This window comes from Tricharina praecox (genome assembly GCF_024521635.1).
Source record: "Tricharina praecox strain CBS 144465 chromosome Unknown BZA05scaffold_29, whole genome shotgun sequence".
NCBI classification, from domain to species: domain Eukaryota; kingdom Fungi; phylum Ascomycota; class Pezizomycetes; order Pezizales; family Pyronemataceae; genus Tricharina; species Tricharina praecox.
Genome location: NW_026250431.1, coordinates 21283 through 39790, shown reverse-complemented (window position 1 = coordinate 39790; position 18508 = coordinate 21283). Strand labels below are relative to the sequence as shown.

Genomic DNA, 18508 nt, shown 5'->3' with positions numbered 1-18508 from the left:
TCGATTCAGCAACCGAAACCTGAATGCGACGACTGCAACCCCGCTACTCTCACCACCACCACCTCCACCATCCCGTCTGATCCGCTTCGTTTCTTCCTCTCGCCATCCATCCCCTCGATATCGGTTCCTGTCGCATCGTACCGCAACTATGCCTTTGATTACCATCACCAAGACGGTCGTCTCGGTTCACTTCTATCTTCCATCGCCCCTCGTGGCTCACGGCTTCAAGTGACCCCTCACCTACCCCGCACCGACAAGACCACGACACCGAAATACCCCACCGCACCCTACACAACACGAGTCGGACTGAACGTCGAATAAACCATGCCTTTGCGAGAGAGCTTTGCTACAGCGAGACGATCGGTTGCCCGTGGGCTTTCTGCTGGGAAAGGGCTCTGGCGAGATTGTTTCCCCGCTGACGCCCGTCCTCCCTGATACCGACCGATCGAGTCTTTCCACGACTACCATACGTCAACACAACTGAAACCGCCTACCCTCTCTAACGCGCTGACGGAGACTGGCATGATTGGGATCCACATGATGTTTGAGATGCGCAGACACCGTTGCGACGTTGCACCTTTTACCTCGTGCTACATCTACTTCGTCTCGCCAGTAAGCGAGTTGGGTCTCATTTTCGTCTCCACATGATTTTCGGTTCCCCGACTCACCATTCGCCGCCACCGCGAGCACGGCACGCACATTCCCCTTGTATATCACCGCCACATGTGCCATCAGCATTACCGTCAGATTATGCCCGTCATGAACCCCGCACCAATAGAAGGCAAGAAGGAAGAACAGTCTTGAGACGACCGAATCGAAGGAAGACGAAGGGCGGACTATCCGCAGCCTGTTCGTGATCCTGATGCAGAAACCATAATAACAGCCACAGAATCCATGTCCACCATGCGTCGCTCGGCAACCCGTCCTCCATCCTCTCCTGCCACGATGCGAATCTGTCAGAGTGCAACTTGTGCGCCCCACTTGACCAGTCACCCAAGCTTTTGCTGTTTTCCCCGTCACTATGTTCTACATCGTTGCCGCTCCAGAATCCGACTCCTGCCCGCCGTTACGCATTCATTATCGATGGAACCTGTCTTCTTCGACAAAATCGTCGCCCATCACCGTGCAAACAATTTCGCTCGTATTCTCGCTGCCGCTTTGACCCCCGTCACTTCTCCCAGTCTCGCGATACTTATTACCGTCCTTTTCGCTCGCTCTCCTGCTCTATCCGCATGATCACTGTGGCCTGATACAACTTCTTCATTGTCGGCCTCATTTGTCCGCCTTCATCTTGGTTCGTTCGTGAAGCACTCTTCGAGTACTTCGGCGACTCATGATGGCATTAAGTCCAGACTGCCGGTCTAACTTGCGCCCGCTTTTCGTTCTCTACAACAGCTTCTTCATATCCTGCACAACCTCCCCTCAGTCTTCTGCTAGATCACGCTTGAATCTCCAACGTGCGCTCCGTTTCTCGCAACACAACAGTACCTGCATTGTTCACCGTCACCGCTACACGCACTGTCGTCCACAGACCGTTCATAAACTCCCCTCTATCCACGGCCAAGATTATTCCGCTTCCCTAATTCTTCTTTCTCCCTACTCTCATCCCCATCCCAACACTCCCCTCTATCCACGGCCGAGATTATTCCGCTTCCCTATTTCTTCTTTCTCCCCACTCTCATCCCCATCCCACTCCTTGACCCGATTTACCATGTGACATTAGCTAGTGATTCCGCCGTTCCTCGTCGCCTACCGTTCCCAGACCATACCGCAGTTGCAATACGCCGTAGCGTGCGAACTTCCATTTCGTTCCTTCGTCCCTCCGTCGATGTGACACATTCCGACCAATTCCAGACATCACGGTGCCCGCGGCCACCGGCCTTCGAGGTTCAGCGGTCTGCAAGACTACGGGCTCGTCGAAACAGCCAGCCAATCGCACTGCGTGGTCGATGGTTGCCATTCCATTTCCTCCTACCCGATCTCGCTCAGCTGCCTGCCTGCGACTCGACGTATCTGCGTGCGCGTTTATATTCACTGCTCCTTCAAATTGCTTTCAAATACTCGCAACGCCACATACGTGCCGCTCGACACCGCTCACCTTTCGCATACCTACCTCACAGATCTGTCTTTTTTCTGCAACGTGCTCCTTCTCCATCGTGACCCGTTATTCAACACTCGCCACCGCCGTAGATAGCGTGCCGGTAGCACTCAGCTACTTGGAGTCCCGGTTACAACTCGGTCTCACAATACACCTCCCCGTTTCTCCCGCTTCATCATCGCGCTGGCCATTTTCGGTGCCGTACAAACCGTCGCCCGCTGTTGCACCCATTCTCTTACCCCACGATCGCTACCAACGTCGACATCAAAGCCCACCTCCCCCCGCCCATCCCCGTTCTATCGAAGCGTCTGCTGGCATGCCAACATTGTGGTCGTGCCTCTTCAATTGCGCAATCCGAGACGTCAGCGAAGCAGAGTATCCCCCGGCTACTGTGATAGGATCACCGGGAACTATCGCTAGTCCAGTGAGGAGCACCTATATACCTTTAGCTCGATCGCTAGGCAATGCTTGACCGTCTCCTCCGCCTCTGCCTCCAATTTTCATGGTACCCTTCTCGTGGACAACCGTGTACGCAATCTCGAACGGCAATTGCATTCCATCCGACAATCCTTCCACCCCCTCCTCCGCGCGGTGTGCCTCCAAACAACGGTGTGACGTCCTGCATCGCTACAGTATTTAAGCGCGGCGGACATAACCGACAGAGCATCATAATGCGCCACAGCACCACCAAATCAGTCCCGCTTCGGCCTCACCGCTGTGGTTTTCTTTGCAACCAACGCCGTTTGCAGATTGTTACGCACCGCCGTTGTCGTATCCGCTCGAAAGGAACTGCCTGGCACCACCGGTCCCGCTCGAAGTTTTCCGTGCCCGTGCGACGTTGCCGTACCCCCTCGACTTTGCTGTACTCACAAGCAGTCGCCGTTCCCGCTCGAAGTCATTTGAAGTCGCCGTTCCGCTTGACGTTGCCCTGCCCACTCAAAGTCGTCGTTCATGTTCGAAGTTACGTGACCGTCTGAGGGCGGTCGAAGTCGTCGTAATCGCTAGAGGTCGCCGTGGCTGCTCGATGTTGCCGTTCCAGCTCGATGTCGGATGTCGCCGTGCCCGTTCAAAGCTGCGTGACCGCCCGAAGTCGTTCGAAGTCGTCGTACCCGCTCAAAATCGCCGTTCGCGCTCCAAGCGGCTGTGCCCGCTCGAATCATTCGAAGTCGCCGTCATAACTAAAGGTCGTCGTTGCCGCTCGACGTCACCGTATCCGCTCAAGGTCGGATGTTGGGTGACGCTGTACCGTTCGAAGACGCTGTGCCCGCCCGAAATCGCCGTATCCGTTCGAAATCGCTGTCCCCGTCCGACGTCACCGTCCCGCTCGAAGTCGCCATAATCGCTACAACTCGTCGTGCCCGCTCGATGACGGATGTCGCCGTATCCGTTCCAAATCGTCGTATTTGTCCGATTCGCCGACCCGCTCGATATCGGCGTACTCGTTGGTAGTCGTTATACCGTTCGAAATTGACGTGCCGCCGGATGTCACCAGTCCAGCTCGAGGTCGTCGCGAACGCGCAACGTCACTGTTCCCGCCTGACATCGCCATGCTCGCTCCATGTCTCCATCCCCGCTCGAACCCGTTCGAAGTCTCCGTTCCCGTGCGACGTCACCTCTCAATGTCACCTTGCCCGCTTCAAGTCGCCTTGCTCGCTCGATATCGCCGTCCCCGGTCGGAATCCCAGTACCCCCTCGAAGTCGTTCGAAGTCGCTGTACCCGTTCAAGATCGCCGTTCCTGTTCATATCACGGTAATCGCTATGGGTTGCCGTGTACATCCGCTTAGCCATAACCGCTCGGTCGGATGTCGCCCCACCGTTTGAAGTCGCTGTGCTAGCTCGAAATCGTTCGAAGTTGTTGTTTCCCCTCGAAGACGCCGTCCCCGCTCCAAGTCGTTCGAAGTCGCCCTGCCCGCTGGATGTCGCCGTATCCGTTCGAAGTCGCCGTTCTCGTGCTGCTCGAAGTTGCTCTGCCCGCTCGAGATCGCCGTGTTCGTCCGATTCGCTGTAGCCGCTCGAAGTCCCCGTACCTTCTCGCAATCGCGGTACCCACTCAAAATCGTTCGGTATCGTCGTTCCGCTCGAAGTCGCCCTGCCCGCTCGAAGTTGCAGTTCCCGTTCGAAATCACCGTTCCCGTTCGAAGTCGTTTGAAATCGCCGTTCCGCTCGAAGCTGCCCTGCCTGCTCAAAGCTGCCCTGCCCGCTCAAAGCTGCCCTGCCCGCTCGAAGTCGCCGTTCCTGTTCGAAATCAGCATTCCCTAACCGCTCGAAGTTGCCCTGCCCGCTCGCAGTCGCCGTCACCGCTCGAAGTGATTCGAAGTCGCCGTTCCGCTCGAAGTTGGCCTGCTCGCTTGAAGTCGCCGTTCCCGTTCGAAATCACCGTTCCCGTTCGAAATCACCGTTCCCATTCCGCTCGAAGTTGCCGTTCCCGTTCGGAATCACCGTTCCCGTTCCGCTCGAAGTTGACGTTCCCGTACTGTTCGCCGTACCCTCTCGCAATCGCCGTACCGCTCGACGCTCCGCCCGAAATATTCGTGCCAGCTCCAATTCGCCGTACCCGGTATCCTCGCCATGGCCTTCAACCTTCCTTCGTGGGTACTAGACATTACCCTTTCCATCTTAACCAAGCGCAGGTGTATCGTCCGAAAGACGGTAAACGAATCCTCAAAAGCCGTCATCTCGAAGTACAGTTTGGCAAAGGAAAGATGAGGAAGTAGGAAATTGCCGTCCACAAGGAAGCTCGACGCCTTTCCCGTTTATCCTGGAACAAGCCGCCACGTCCTATTCGTTTTTCCGCCGCTTCAGACCCACCGATCCAAACCCGCCGCTTCACACCCGCCGCTTCACGTTCTTTATTGTGCCAATCCGCATGGCCACCTACACCGCAATACCGCTCCGCGCTATCCTTCTCTCTGGGTTCGTCTGCGGCTGGTCGTCAGTACCAGTTCCCCCCTACCGTCGCCCTCAAAGCGCTTGAGAATGTCGTATCACCTACGCAATCATCGGTTCTTCTTCCGCCCCTTGATCTTACATGGACGAGCTGCCTTTTCCCTTCATCGCCTCCGCTTCCCGCCTTACGAGGGCATGTCCCAGCTAGAAGCGGTTCCCATCTGCCGCCTACGCTGGCCGTCCTAATATTGCCGCTGATCGCATCGCCCCAACCCCTTCGACCGAGACCGTGTGGACCCAAATCCCAAGCCCCCACATCAGCGCCTGAGCGGCATCGCGAAGCCAATGCACCCCTCGCACGTCGTTGGTGGTATTTACTGCACATCTCGTTTCTGCTCGACCATTCTTTTTCCTGATTCATTCTCCACCGCCTTTCCGTTACTGCCCTGTGCCGTCTAACTGTGGTCGGCCGTTTCTTCTGGTCCCGTTTTTCCCCTCTTTATTCTTTCAAGAACAATGCACTCTGTGCACACCACTTATGTGGATGGGGTTTTTAACCTTCGGGTTTTCCCCTATAACAAAAACATCGTCGCCCTGGCTGAATGCGAGGGGATGAGGTTTTTGGGCGACGCGGGTTGGTGACGAGTCGGGACTCGGGAGAATATAAGGGACTGCGATCAGGATTGGGACGTTGACGGGTCGCTAGGAGGTTGTATAATGGTGTAATGTTGTCTGGCATGCCCGTCTCGAAGTACTGAGGAAACGAAAGAAAAGATGAGTTGTGACGATCCCCTGAGCGGTTTTCGAGCCATGGTTAACGAAAGACTTCAGAACTAGCAAGCAAAAGTCTGTGGCAGAGTGGGGCTAAGCAACTAATTTCTCGATGCAGTGGGATCCACCAAAGCATCACCACCAGGCTTGCTGGTCGCTATGTTCATTTCTTGCCGCTGATCATAGAAACATGCCGGGTGCGAATGCCAGACATAGCGACATTGAAGACGGAGGTGTACCTGGAATAGTCGGAGCGAGGGCTTCAGTGCTTCTATTTTCTACGGCGGTATAAGAAAGACCATTTGTGAGTTCAAACGTGGATGCAAGACACGTTTTCGCTCACTCCCGCACAGACACACTTCTCACTCGTGCCCAGACATTCTCAGACATCCTTATCACTCGGGCCAAGCCATTGAGTGGTCGTCCCTCCCTCCGTGGCCAATATCATTCTCTGCCTTCTTACCTACCTTCACACATCTCTACCCAATATAAAAAGCGCGCATATTCACAACCGCCGAAACAACCTGCTCCTCCGTATACGCTGTGTTGCAGTTTCCCGCCGATACAAGAGCACAGAAATTCACCAGCGAACTTTCCGATCGTACACTCGACACCTCAACCGGAATATCGCAACACACCTCCAGCCAGCCGCAATGTGGTTCCGCCTCGGCAAGCGCCAGACGATCCTGCACTTCTTCATCACAATCACTCTCTTCACCGGCGCCTACTCGATAATCGTGACGCCCGAATCCCACGGTGGGCATGTGATCCCGCTTGTGATCATGTCGTTCACAGCCGCGAACTCCCTGACGGTTCTCGTTACGTCCTTCCGCTCGGGCACGCGACCCAAGCCGAAGCCCAAGCCCAAGCCCGAGAACCTCAAGACCATCTACCGGCGGACGCTGGACCCGTTGGCTGCCGGGCCGGCAAAGCCCTACCCGTTCGGCACGCTGATGGAGCAGATGGCGGAGGTGCGGCGGCGGGCTGTCGTCGCGCGGGAGAAGGCCGCCGCAATGGGCGCACGGGTCGGTGCGGAAGTCAGGAGACGCACGATCTTGTTCCAGCCCGAGGAGGGCGGGACACTGCCGCGGTGGCGGGACAGTCTCGCGCCGAAGGTCCTAAGGAAGACGTGGGCCCCAGGCGCGTTTACGTGGTGGGGGGCGGAGGCGAGAAGGGTGGAGGAAGGGGATGCGGGGTTCGGAGGGCAGCGCGGGATAGAGCTCGGATCGTGGTCGAGCGCGCCGAGTTTGGCAGGGACGGCGGGGACGAGAGAGCGCGCGGGTTCGGATGCGACGGGAAATGGGAGTAATCCGTTTACGTTTACGGAGCGGGAGAGGAAGAGGTATCGCGAAAGCCAGTTCAGCGTGGGAAGCGATACCGAGAGTCGTACGCCGACTCCGACGCCGACGGGGCCGGTTCCGCATAATACTTTCGCGGACTTGCCGCTCGACAACAATGGTTTCACTGATATCCCACTCGAAAGCAGGCCTGCGAGTCCCGCAAGAAGCTACAACCCTTTCACGGATGTGCCACTCGATAAGAGACCCGCGAGCCCGACAGGCAACTATGGACCATATGCCAGAGGAGCTTCGAGTCACACAGGAAGATATGGACCATCCGAGAGTAGGTCCCCAAGCCCCACCGGAAGTTACGTGCCGATCGTGCGCCCCTATCGGCCAGGCGAGGTGAGGAGGGATCCCAAGACTGGGAGGGAGTTTTTGGTTGTTTGAGCGCTGGGGAAGAGCGAGCGCGGGGGAGGTTGGGGGGGGGGGGCGGCTGTTTCCATAGACGATTACAAAGAAAGCAAGCATTATCATAGGCTAGACCATGTGGGTTTCGAAATGTGACACAGATACCTACTCGTAGTTGTAAAGTCTCCATGATGTTATGTTCGTGGATGACATATGGTGGCGACGATCCATAGTAATAATATCACATAGCATATGTACTCCGATACCTGGACCTTTAGGTTGAAGTTTCATGGCTAAGGCAGCTGGGTAGACCAGCCGGTCGTCATACATCAGTACTCGTGCAGAAGCAAGACCCATATAAAATCGAATGCCAGGAAGATAGCAACATCGACACAAAAGACAGATATCAATAACTGGAACGCGAATGATGACGATCGATCCTCGGGGCCCAGTATCCAGGCGAAAGTTTAAGCAGCCCGACCAGCTGCGTAGCCGTCACGAATCAGCACTCCTCCAGAGTCCCATGTAGTGCAAAATCCAATACCGAAGACAGCAACGACAAGACAGCAAGTGAAGCTACCGATTATTCAAACGCGATATATGACGATGGACCCTCAGGGTCGAGTACCTATCGGGGCGAGAGGTGAAGCAGCTCGACTAGCGAGCCGTCACGAATCAGCACTCGTCCAGAGTCCGATGTATGAAAAAATCCACCACCGAAGACAGCAAGGTCGGCACAGAAGCTAAAGCTATCGTTCATTGAAATGCGAGATATGATGATGAACCCTCAGGGTCGAGTGGGTACCTATTGGAGCGAGAGTTGAAGCAGCTCGACCAGCGAGGATTCACGCATCTGCACTCGCCCAGAGTCCCATGTAGTACAAAATTCAATGCTGGCAATATAGAAACTTCGACACGGTGATACCCCACACGAACCATAAGTGACGGATTCGCCAGATTGCCTATGCGTGCATACTAATCGCCGTCTATTGGTGTGCGAGCTTAGGTCATGTCCTATCCCGAGGGCTCCGATATCCGGAAGTTTCCGGTGTGGACTATTTCCCACTTGCCCTTAGGACTGCTACCGCTGATGAGGCACAAACCAGCGGCTTGGCGTCGACCGACGTATTTGAAAGCCACAACCCACAGTCTTCCTTCATTTTCCTTTCATCACACTTCCTTCACCATCTCTTCCACATTTTTTCCGACATCGTTATTCTGCCAATCGACGCTTAGTGGTAACCTCGATTCGTCTTCCAACATTTTTCCTCTCATCCTACGTCGTCAACAACTTGGACTCCCTCACTACCTGCACTTCTCGATTCCTTCACTACCTCCACCTTTCGACATCGTTCTTCCACGTGTGGCTCTACACCTATCTCCACTGTCCAACCAATCATCCTGAACATGTCGGCACCTGTTAGTGTGACCCTATCAGTAAGTATTTCTTCGACCCCTCCCGTACTGCCACAAATGGTGCCGCCTAAGACCAGCATTGATGCAAGAACGCGATTTGACCAATAGTGTCTGTCGTGCAATGTGTTGATGTCTTTATAGCTACTCATGCAGGAAATGTAAAATGTGGGAGAAAAATCTCCCGCTCCAGAAGAGGAGCAGAAATGTGGTGTAAGTCTTTTTCCTTTCTTGATCGCCATCGTGTTGAGCAGACATCTAATGCATTACAAACCTGCAGGGCGATGTGGTGGCCACCACTCTGCGTATCGAGTGTGGGAGAGCAAGGAGGCTGACAAGAAAAACACGAACAATGAGCGTGGAGACCTGCGCTCGAAGGATAGCGAAATCTCGGATCTCAAAAGCGAATTGGGAGGGGTCAAGAAACAGTTGGATGAAATCACCAATGTCACACAGGTGACAGGCCCCTCTATGGGGTCGAACTCCGGGCATTCGCAGGCCATGTCATTCGGACGTATGGCCGGCCTTCGGGGCACGATGTTGCCTCGTTGGGGAAACGTGTTTCTCTCTTGCCAAGCGGACGAAGATGGGTGCATTCGACATCTACCGTGTCCTGAGGTACGTATCCTAGTTTGTGATCGAAGCATTATTGAATTTTGCTAACAGATGCGAAAGCAACTGTATAGAGCTAGGCAACATGTTTGCCCTCCCAGTGGGAACACACGCTCGGGACGATGCTCCCGTCTTTGACCCACTGGGCAGTGGGCTGTTCCCACGAGGTCCGCTCGGACCGAAAAATCATGCACTGCGGTCGCGCGCGCCCGCGAGATCACTCCAATGGGGGTGCGGGCGTGACCCTGCGCAGTCGCGGACGATCCCAGACGTTCCTCGTGGACAAGACCCGAAATCTGTCCACCCGTACCTCGCGTGCTGGGCTGCGTGCCGCAAGCTTCAACCGAATCGCAATCTCGCAGCTTGTAACCCATGCAGAACACCAGCATGGTGGACAGGAGACGAGGAACCGCGCGCACAATCTGCGGGGCGGAGGAGTACGAGCGCACACATGGTGCCAAGCATGCAAGAAAAGAGTAGGGTGGAGGAGGGCGCGGGACGGGGCGGGGCGGGGCTAGGGCCCCGATGAAGAAGCGACTATCGCAGAGCGATAATCTTTTTTTGTTTTTAAAGGTTGATTTGCTAATACACTTGCTTCGCAGAGCAGTGGTGTGTTTTTTGATTTTGAAATTTGATTCCCTGATGTACCTGGTTCGCAATGAGAGGAGCAGTGTTCTACAGAGACCAGTCCCGAAAAACAATTGGGGGGGTTAACGATCACTGAAACGCGAGCTGTGACTAGACGACAGACCTTCAGAGTCCTGTCTTGGGTATCGGGGCGAAAAGAGCTAGGTAGGTAGACCAGCGAGACGTCCCGTAGCAGCACTCGTCAAGACTGCGGAGGCCGATATAAAATGGTTTTCCAGGAAGACAGCAATGTCGACACGGAAGATGAATCTATCGAGTACTGAAGCGCGAGCAATAACGATAGACACTCAGCGCCGACTATCGGTGAGGAAGCAGCTCGACCAGGATTCCGTCACGCATCAGCACTCGTCTTGAGAACAATGGTACAAAATCGAACGCCAATAAGACATAAACAGGTGTGGTGATTCACAAGCCACGAGGCCGGATCATTGACCAAGAGAAGCCCATCAAGTGATACACACCCGCTATGGTTCAGCCAGTCTGGTTGTCTAATGGGCATGTCTGGCTCTGCCGTCCCTGCCAGATCCTCCTACAGTTGGTTGAAATCGGGACACCGGTTGAAACAGTTCAGTTTGGGTTGATTTTGTTCCCGGTTCAGTTGGGAACAGAGGCTGTCAGTTCCCAGTTGGTTTAGGTAGGTCTGGCAGTTGTTCCGGGAAAACTGGCAGAACTGTCAGTTCAGCGGATGAGCTGGCAGTTCAGTGAGGGAAGGTAAATTGGCCGACATAGGGTGCTACTGGTCCGGAAAAAGCGATAGAAACTGGGTTCCATATGCATATGATTTTTGGATGGCCACCGAAAGCGCAATAAAAGATGGGTACAGTACTAGTTTTAAATGGTCACCGAAAGGGCGACGTAAGATGTGAACAGTACTAATTTTGAATTCCTACTCTAAAGCTACCTATCCATGATGGGAGTGCGCCCATTGAACTTTTTGATGCTCTCCAAATTTTCAAAACTCTCCGTACCTAGCGAATGCCGACGATCAGTGAGAATCATTTTGCACTCAGAGAAGAGCCGTCCCACCTCAGCAGACATGGCTAGAATAGATCTGTACCGGTCAGTAATGGCCATTACAGAGCTGTACTGCCCAATTATCCTTCCTGCGGCGGCCAAAGGCGGTACCACTCTGTACCGCGTGATACTGAGTGTTGCTCTGTTGTACTACCAAAATGTGTGCTCCCAGTGATGGCCGTAGGTAATACTCGGCGACGGTCGACTACTGCGTGCCCGGTACCTGACAGTACCGTAGCCTGGCAGTAAATGGCCTGCAGTTCGGGTCGGTACTCTGCATTACTGATCACTACAGTGCAGTACAATCTGAAAAGGGTTCGCCCTTGCTGATTAGGACCCGGTAAGGTGCAGGTTGCGTGTCTGCGTCCTGCATCTTGACAGGTCTTGAATATGCGAGCTATAGGTGAAATTGTAAGCCTCACTGAACTGGTGGGCCTAGTAGTTTTCCCGGTTCAAAACCCGGCAGTTGGTTTCGTTTGCCAGTTGGTTTAGTTCAATACTCCCCAACAGTTGGCTAGTCTAAGAACGACCCCTATTTGTTCCCAGTTCGAACTGTTGGAGGGTCTGATCCTGCAGTTTGTGGGTGATCCCAACTCATAGTCCCGCAGGCTTTGAGCGGGGAATCACAGGCACCACAGTAGGCATAGATGGCCAGCTATCACGCCACAGCCTAATGTTCAAAGAAACATGGACAGGAAATTGAAGTTTGAAAACATCTACGATTCCTGACATTTCACACGTTCGACGAGTGTTGGCGGATGAAAGCCTGATCCCGAATAAACCCATTCTAGTGACTGCGACGCTTGACTGTTGTTTAGTTGGACGTTGTAGACCATTATGATGCAGAGCAGAGTAGCACACCATGTTTTCATCATGAAAAAAAAAACTCCGATAGGTGTGGGGAGGCGTTTGTACTGCTTGGACTGCACATTGCGCGACATACTGTTTGAATAAGCCCGGCGCCATGTGACCACAGTTGTCCATGCATGACCGCAGCTCTCCAGGTGATCGCAGTTAGCCAGGTGCTGCACACAGCGGAACACTCTGACTAGATAGGCACGGTGCCTGGATTGATAGCAGTCCATGAGTGATCGCAGCTGCCCGGGTCTGAGATCTGTTACCCGTGTAGGAATGCGGATGCCTCAATACAATACATATAACCCATACTGTGCTCGCGAGATCTAGCACCTGCATGTAACCTTGTTTATAGATGTGTCGGAATATGGGACGTCCGGAAATGACGATGTCCTTAGCTTACTCTAGTGGAGTGTCCGAGCACGGAGCTCCGAAGGTATCGATGAAGATATTTCTCTAGTTATGGAGGTTGTATATATAGAGAGAGAGCTGCTCACGATATTGTTGCTGTACCGAATACTATCATGTTTATCTAACTTATATTTGACAAGATGAATACTGTAATTGCTATTATACAGAATCCTCCTGCCAAAGCCCCTCAACCGAGCTCAACTCATCATCATCTTCTTCTTCGTCAATACTCTGGTTTTCGTCATTCTCCACATCGTCAAGATCAAGGAGAACAGGACTTCTCGGCAAGTCCTTCTCGTTCGGGATGTCGTCCGTCGCATTTGGCATCACCAATGGTCCTAAATTTGCATCCCCAGGAATAGGTTCCGCAAGGAACGCTGCCATTAGAGCAGGATCCGACTCGCCAGTGGGTGCCGTATCTGTCATTATCGTCCACATCGACAGAGAACCTAATATCGATCTTCAGCGCAGTGGGTCCCGTCATGACTCATCACTGCCTTTTCCTAAAATCGAGGATCTACTGAGTTCCAGAAAGACATGAACGTACTGTACGTTCTGTAAAAACCGTTAGCTAAGCTCTTGGAATATGAAAGCCTACTTACGGCCATCTTTTTTCAGGTTGAAGAAACACGACCACCCTGCTGAACGGCTCTTGGTACACTTGCTAGTCTTCGTGGATGGCCTCGATGGGGGATCTCCCCCGCTCTTCTACGACTCCTGCAATGCATGGTACAGGGCTTTCACCACGTATGCGATCAGCGGGGGAGGTTGCTCGTCGATCAAGCAGTCGTGAAGTCCGGCATTACGAATGCGGGACTTGTTGAAAAAGTGGCGACGGATGAAGTGTGGAATCTGAGAGCTCAGGTAGCCAAATATATCAAGTGCTGTCTCCATAGCAGTAAGAGGGGCTTCCTTTTGCGAGTCTAGTAGTACGGGTTCCTTAGACTAATGCAATAGTCGGTCCAAGGCAGCGAATCCAGCCTTCCATCCAGAGTCATGTCAGCGAGAGGGGCATTCTTAGGCCAATCCAGCAGAGAGGCCATGGCAGCGAATCCAGGTGGCAGGCTATGATAGTAAATCCAGTAGAGGACCCATGACAGCGAATCCAGTTGAAAGGCCATGGTAGCGAATCCGGTTGAGAGTCGATGGCAGCGAATCCAGTAGCCAGGCTATGGTAGCGAATCCAGTAGGGAGGCCATGGCAGCGGATCAGGTGGTGGGTAAGGGCATGACAGAAAATCCAGTAGCCAGGCTATGGTAGCGAATCCAGTACCGAGTCCACGACAACGAATCCAGTGCAGAGACCCAGGAAGCGAATCCAGCGGTGTGGCAGAGAGGCCTTGGGAGCGAATCTAGCAATCCAGTACAGAGCCCAGGCAGCGAATCCAGTGGTAGGACCATGGCAGCGAACCCAGTAATGAGTCCTTGGCAGCGAATTCAGTAGAGGGGTGATGGCAGCGAATCGATTGGTGTGTGAGGCCCTGGCAGCGAATGCAGTACAACCGAAGGAGTAGGACGAGGAGGCTGTTTCCGCCGCCGGACAAGTAGGATGAGCAGGACTAGTAGGACGGGTGCGTCGAGTGGGGTGAGTGGGACGAGCAGGGCGAGGAGACTTTCCATACCTGGACGAGTAGGGCGAGAATGGTGAGGAGATTCGCTTCATAGGCGAATGTAGTACTGCGTCCACGTTAGTGACTGACGGAGCGGACGGGGTGTATGTACAGGGTGGATACTGCTATTATGTAGATAGGACCCCTCATACTATAAATGAATCGACAAGACGTTCCAATGGTCAACTGACGTCGTGATCACAGAAGATCATTCTGTTAAGGTGGAACGCCCAATCGCCGTTTTCAATGCACCCACCGCATTCACCGCGGCACTGCATAAATACGCAGTCAACTGCCTACTGGAGTAAAAATGTTTTTCCTGATGCGAAGCATCTACTATGGCAACTATTACATACGTCCTACAGACAGCACTTGAGATACGGTTACTTCCAAACAGAAAGCAAAGCTTTCTTTAAATGGGGGTAATACGCCGCTGGCCGGCTGCAGCGATTGGTTTGCTCGGCGCTTGAAGAAATGCTAACACTACCGGCCGTATTTTGTCATTGAGTATCACTCGTCGTTTGCGCTGATCATAATCGGCTACTATCTGGAGAAACGATAATGTATCGCTAGAGAAATTCTTTGGGTGGCCTCTCATTAGTTTGGTGGACACGTCTTACCGTCTGATCCGTTCCGTATCCGTGTGGCGTGGTCAAAGCTGCCTTTGTGTTTTCGTTCGAGTTTTCGAATCAGGACCCTTCGTCCCGCTACAAGCCACCGTAAAAGATATGCCACCGTCATCCAACGATGTTTGTATAAGAGTATGACGTTCGGACGGACCGACTACTACACAGACGAGTCTTCAGATCGCTGACCATGTTTTCCACTTGGTCGATACAGGAGATCACGTACCGAAGATATACTGCTCGCCATGGGCAGAATTCTGGTCCGAGTGCAAAGATTCTGTTTGCTGGACCCTGGTAGCCTCCCGACTATCAAAGACTATGAGATGGCTCGCTAATTTCTTCCGGTACCTGTCGCCGAGTCACCTTGTGAGGCACAAGGGGTAGCTGCGGTACCGATAGCCGGTTGGACCTCGTCCCCAAGGCCTTCGTGAAACGCGCTCACGATCGTGATGTTGTTCTTTACCTGGAGGCAGTGGAGATTTCTAAGCTTGTTGAAAGTTCCGTAATTAGAATTTAGTGACAGTGATGCGAGTGATCAAAAAACGGGAGGTTTGCAGTGGTTGACCAAGAAAACGCTGACAGGATGATCTTTGGTCATGAGGTGTTTGCGCAGATCCGGTTTGACGAGAATATGTTGAAAGACCCAGATGCGCTCACTACGCATACTGATTTTCTATTGATTGCTTCGCTGTGGCGATACTCACGGGACAGATTTCTTCATACTCACGTGATACATTGCTCCGTTGTGGGGGCTGTCACATCCGGATAATCAATGAGGGTTAATTCTATTGTTGTTGTTGTCTTGGCAGAGGCTTCGGCCTCTGTTTCCCTGATAACTGCTCGCATCTTCGCTCCCTTCCGACTCTCCTACCATCACATCTGCGCAGTCCACGCTCTCCTTCTTCGAATCCACACTCTTCCACCAATTATTTTACCCTCGTCCACCATCCCTTTTGACCCATCCGCACCACCTCTTCTCCCATCGCTCTCCCTCACACTTCTACAGCGATCGCTTCCTTTCATCCATACTCCATCTCTTCCGGTCCACTGTTTTCCCTTGATACAGTTTCCATCTCCCCTCACCTACGAATCACCAGCTCCTCTCGGATGCTTCGGGCCCTCACCTGGGCTTCTGCTTCTCTTATTCGGGCACCTACTCTTCTGGTGCACTGGTTTCGTCTGATCATCTTCCCTCCGTTTCTTCTGGTACGCTCATTCTCTCTTCATCCTTCGATTTCTTCTCTGTAAATCTAATCAGGAATCCGAAAAGCATCCGCCCGACGCACCTCACAGCCGTCAACATTCCGCTCACAATATCCCGCGTGTTGGCATCATTTAAGCAACACTCCCCAATAGGGTTCTTGAAAATGACCTGCTCCGCCAGCGTCAGATCATTACAAAGCTCGCACGGTAAGTAACTTTCACATAATCCCCGTGTCTACTCCCAGCACCGTTATGTTTCCCCCAAGCCCACTCGAATCCCATCTTCCCACTACAAACGAAGGGAATAAATCTTCATCTGAGTCGCTCGCTGTTCCAAATATCATGCTAGAACTCTCCTGTCGATGAACAAAAACGGGGATGAAAAAAGACATATCTGACTCAGAGGGTGAACAGAAACAATGTCCGGATCAGGTTGTTTCTACGATCACTCAATTCCATCATGTCGTACTCACTTCCCCACACCGCGTGGAGCGAGCTCGTCTACACTGCCTTTCTGGAACTTTGCGGAGTTTCAGTAGGTATCTCCATGAGTGAGAAAGGGGAGGCAGAATTCGCCTAGCCCGGTCCAGTTGGTCCGCGCTCCTGAGCAGGACAAACAAGCGTAAATCGACCGCTTTGGTGGGGGGTGTGTTGGGCGGACTAGTCCGCCGACACGGGTGGGATCGGACTGATCCCATCAAGCCCATCCGGACATCAGTCCGGATGGGACTATGAAGAAAACTGGGAAGAGTCCCAGGAGGTGGAAAGTAGCGGCCGGGGAGGAGGAGGCCAGGACGATAGACAGCGGCAATACCACAGAGGCGGATGATACTAGATACGATCGAATGCCGCAGAGCTTCCCCACGGAGACGGATCTTGATGTTGATTCCATCATTGCAACCAATGAAGGTACTCCGATCATTCCCGCGGAGCTTGAGGGACTACCGGTTCCGACAGGTACAAGAGGAGCCGAGAAGGACGCAGGCGGATGCTAGACGGAAGATCCTCAAGCTGGAGGACTCCATGGAAAGAATTGGTGTTGGTGGTGGAGATAAGAGGGGCGAACGGGTTTTTGCAGAAGTGATCAATACCCTGATCACTATGTACATTTACCAGACGATTGCAGTGCGCTGCATGACCCTACCATTTGGGGCGGGAACCGGGGGGCTGGGTGGAGAACACCCTTGCCCGGTTGATCGTTGATACGCGGTTTTGCACCACGGTGCACGGTCTCAAAGGTGCTGGCGATGTGAGACTGGATACGCTCAGTCCGAGAGAGAGCTTTAGAGTGACTCGAGAGAGCATTGACAAGCGTCGCACAGGGGGCATGGATCTGGACTTTGTGCCCACCATGGAGGAAGGGCTTTTTGTTTATGTTTTCTCCTGTTTTTGTTTTTGTTTTTGGTCTGGTTTTGTTCCGCTTCAGCTTTTGTTCTGGTTTTTATTTTATTTTTATTTTTATTTTATTTGTATTTTTATTTCTGTTTAATCAGTATTTGCTTCCGTGGTGGATAGCAGAGACCGAGTGCTGCCGGAGGCGAGAAACCTTCGGACTAAGAAGTCTAAAGTCCGTGGATAAAGAGAGACCTCGCCGCTGATGATGTTGGTGCTGCATCAAACCAATTATCTCTGCCCTTCTACCCTTATATTCTTACAACCATCGTCAACCTCCTCATCCAAGCCTGCTCGCTGTGCGTGCCGCGGAGGCAGAGATCACAGACCTTTCTGAAGTCGAGTCGGTTGATTGAGAAGACCCCGCCAAAACTCAGGCCGGGGAAGTCCAAGTTCTGTCGTCCAATGGATCTATCGATCTGGAATTTCCTTTGTCCTTCGGCGGGGACGTCTGCCCTCATAGTACATTACAAAACTTCTTGTGGGTGCTTGGCAGGTTCAAAAGAGGGCAAACTCTGAGTCTGAATCTGGTGGCAACGCAGCGTCGTTTAATCGGAGGAGCTATTCGGTATCTTCTTTGTGTTTCTGGGGCTGTGGGAGGGCGATGTCATTGATGTAGGTATGTCTTAGGTGCTAGTTTTTCGTTGTCAGATCTACGCGTCCGATAGCTCCGGAGGACTGTTTATGAGCCGGTCGACACCTTGGGCGCCTGTCCCAGCCTTAGTCGTGCAGAGAGAAAGAGAGATAGATCTTCCGTTTTATTTCGCATGCGGCGTAGGTATGTAGACTATGGCGAGTGGGTCGTGCAAACCTTGGGCATCCGAATCATATTTAATCCCCGCGAGTGACGGGGTCTAGGAGCCAGCCGTCGATCTGGCGAGCCTAGAAGGTCTGTATATAGCGAACCTACTGCCGCAGCAGTAGAGAGGATAATCAATGTTCAATATTCTTACTGTTCACATTCGTATACGCCGCACGATAGCCCCGTTGCCTGGTGTTGTGCTAGTTTCATGCTTTCCTGCTTTTCGAGGCGGAGTATCATTCTTGTGGTGGAGCTACGGCACTGACATGATTCGATTTACCTGGAGGGTTCAATCTCCCGATACGTTTTCGTCATTAATACAGAATCGATAATGATACCGGTTGGTTCCAGAGTCATGTGGGAAGATTAGCAACAACATACGCCTATGGGGCCATGAAAGAAGTTCAAATCACGAATAGTGTACATGCCGCCTTCACATCACCTCCTACTCTTGACAGTCAGGTTATCACCCCAGG

The 18508-nt window shown here is 52.9% G+C and overlaps 5 protein-coding genes across 5 annotated transcripts; 4 read left to right on the top strand and 1 right to left on the bottom strand.

The window, feature by feature from the left end:
• The first annotated feature begins 1619 nt into the window (after positions 1-1619).
• On the top strand, positions 1620-2846 carry BZA05DRAFT_155634 (uncharacterized protein). The gene has a single exon (XM_051479036.1). The coding sequence runs from the start codon at positions 1950-1952 to the stop codon at positions 2568-2570; it is 621 nt and encodes a 206-aa protein (XP_051336009.1). The 5' UTR covers positions 1620-1949; the 3' UTR covers positions 2571-2846.
• A 1088-nt stretch (positions 2847-3934) lies between these two features.
• Positions 3935-4922, top strand: BZA05DRAFT_155610 (uncharacterized protein). The gene has a single exon (XM_051479035.1). It carries the CDS (start codon positions 4016-4018, stop codon positions 4811-4813), a length of 798 nt encoding a protein of 265 aa, XP_051336008.1. The 5' UTR covers positions 3935-4015; the 3' UTR covers positions 4814-4922.
• A 1487-nt stretch (positions 4923-6409) lies between these two features.
• BZA05DRAFT_421615 (uncharacterized protein) lies at positions 6410-7486 on the top strand (the record flags this gene model as incomplete). The annotated part of the gene is made up of 1 exon (XM_051485732.1): positions 6410-7486. The coding sequence occupies one exon, from the start codon at positions 6410-6412 to the stop codon at positions 7484-7486; it is 1077 nt and encodes a 358-aa protein (XP_051336007.1).
• Positions 7487-8631: 1145 nt separating this feature from the next.
• BZA05DRAFT_438765 (uncharacterized protein) lies at positions 8632-10107 on the top strand (the record flags this gene model as incomplete). The annotated part of the gene is made up of 6 exons (XM_051486510.1): positions 8632-8884; positions 9005-9021; positions 9054-9073; positions 9141-9478; positions 9574-9909; positions 10075-10107. The coding sequence occupies exons 1-6, from the start codon at positions 8855-8857 to the stop codon at positions 10105-10107; spliced, it is 774 nt and encodes a 257-aa protein (XP_051336006.1). The 5' UTR covers positions 8632-8854.
• A 2452-nt stretch (positions 10108-12559) lies between these two features.
• On the bottom strand, positions 12560-13294 carry BZA05DRAFT_448168 (uncharacterized protein; the record flags this gene model as incomplete). Its single annotated transcript, XM_051487226.1, has 3 exons — positions 12560-12849; positions 12948-12955; positions 13113-13294. The coding sequence occupies 3 exons, from the start codon at positions 13292-13294 to the stop codon at positions 12560-12562; spliced, it is 480 nt and encodes a 159-aa protein (XP_051336005.1).
• Positions 13295-18508: the final 5214 nt, after the last annotated feature.

Excerpts from the sequence above, each read along its gene's own strand:
- BZA05DRAFT_155634 (XM_051479036.1), top strand. The coding sequence starts at position 1,950 with ATGGTTGCCATTCCATTTCCTCCTACCCGATCTCGCTCAGCTGCCTGC.
- BZA05DRAFT_155610 (XM_051479035.1), top strand. The coding sequence starts at position 4,016 with ATGTCGCCGTATCCGTTCGAAGTCGCCGTTCTCGTGCTGCTCGAAGTT.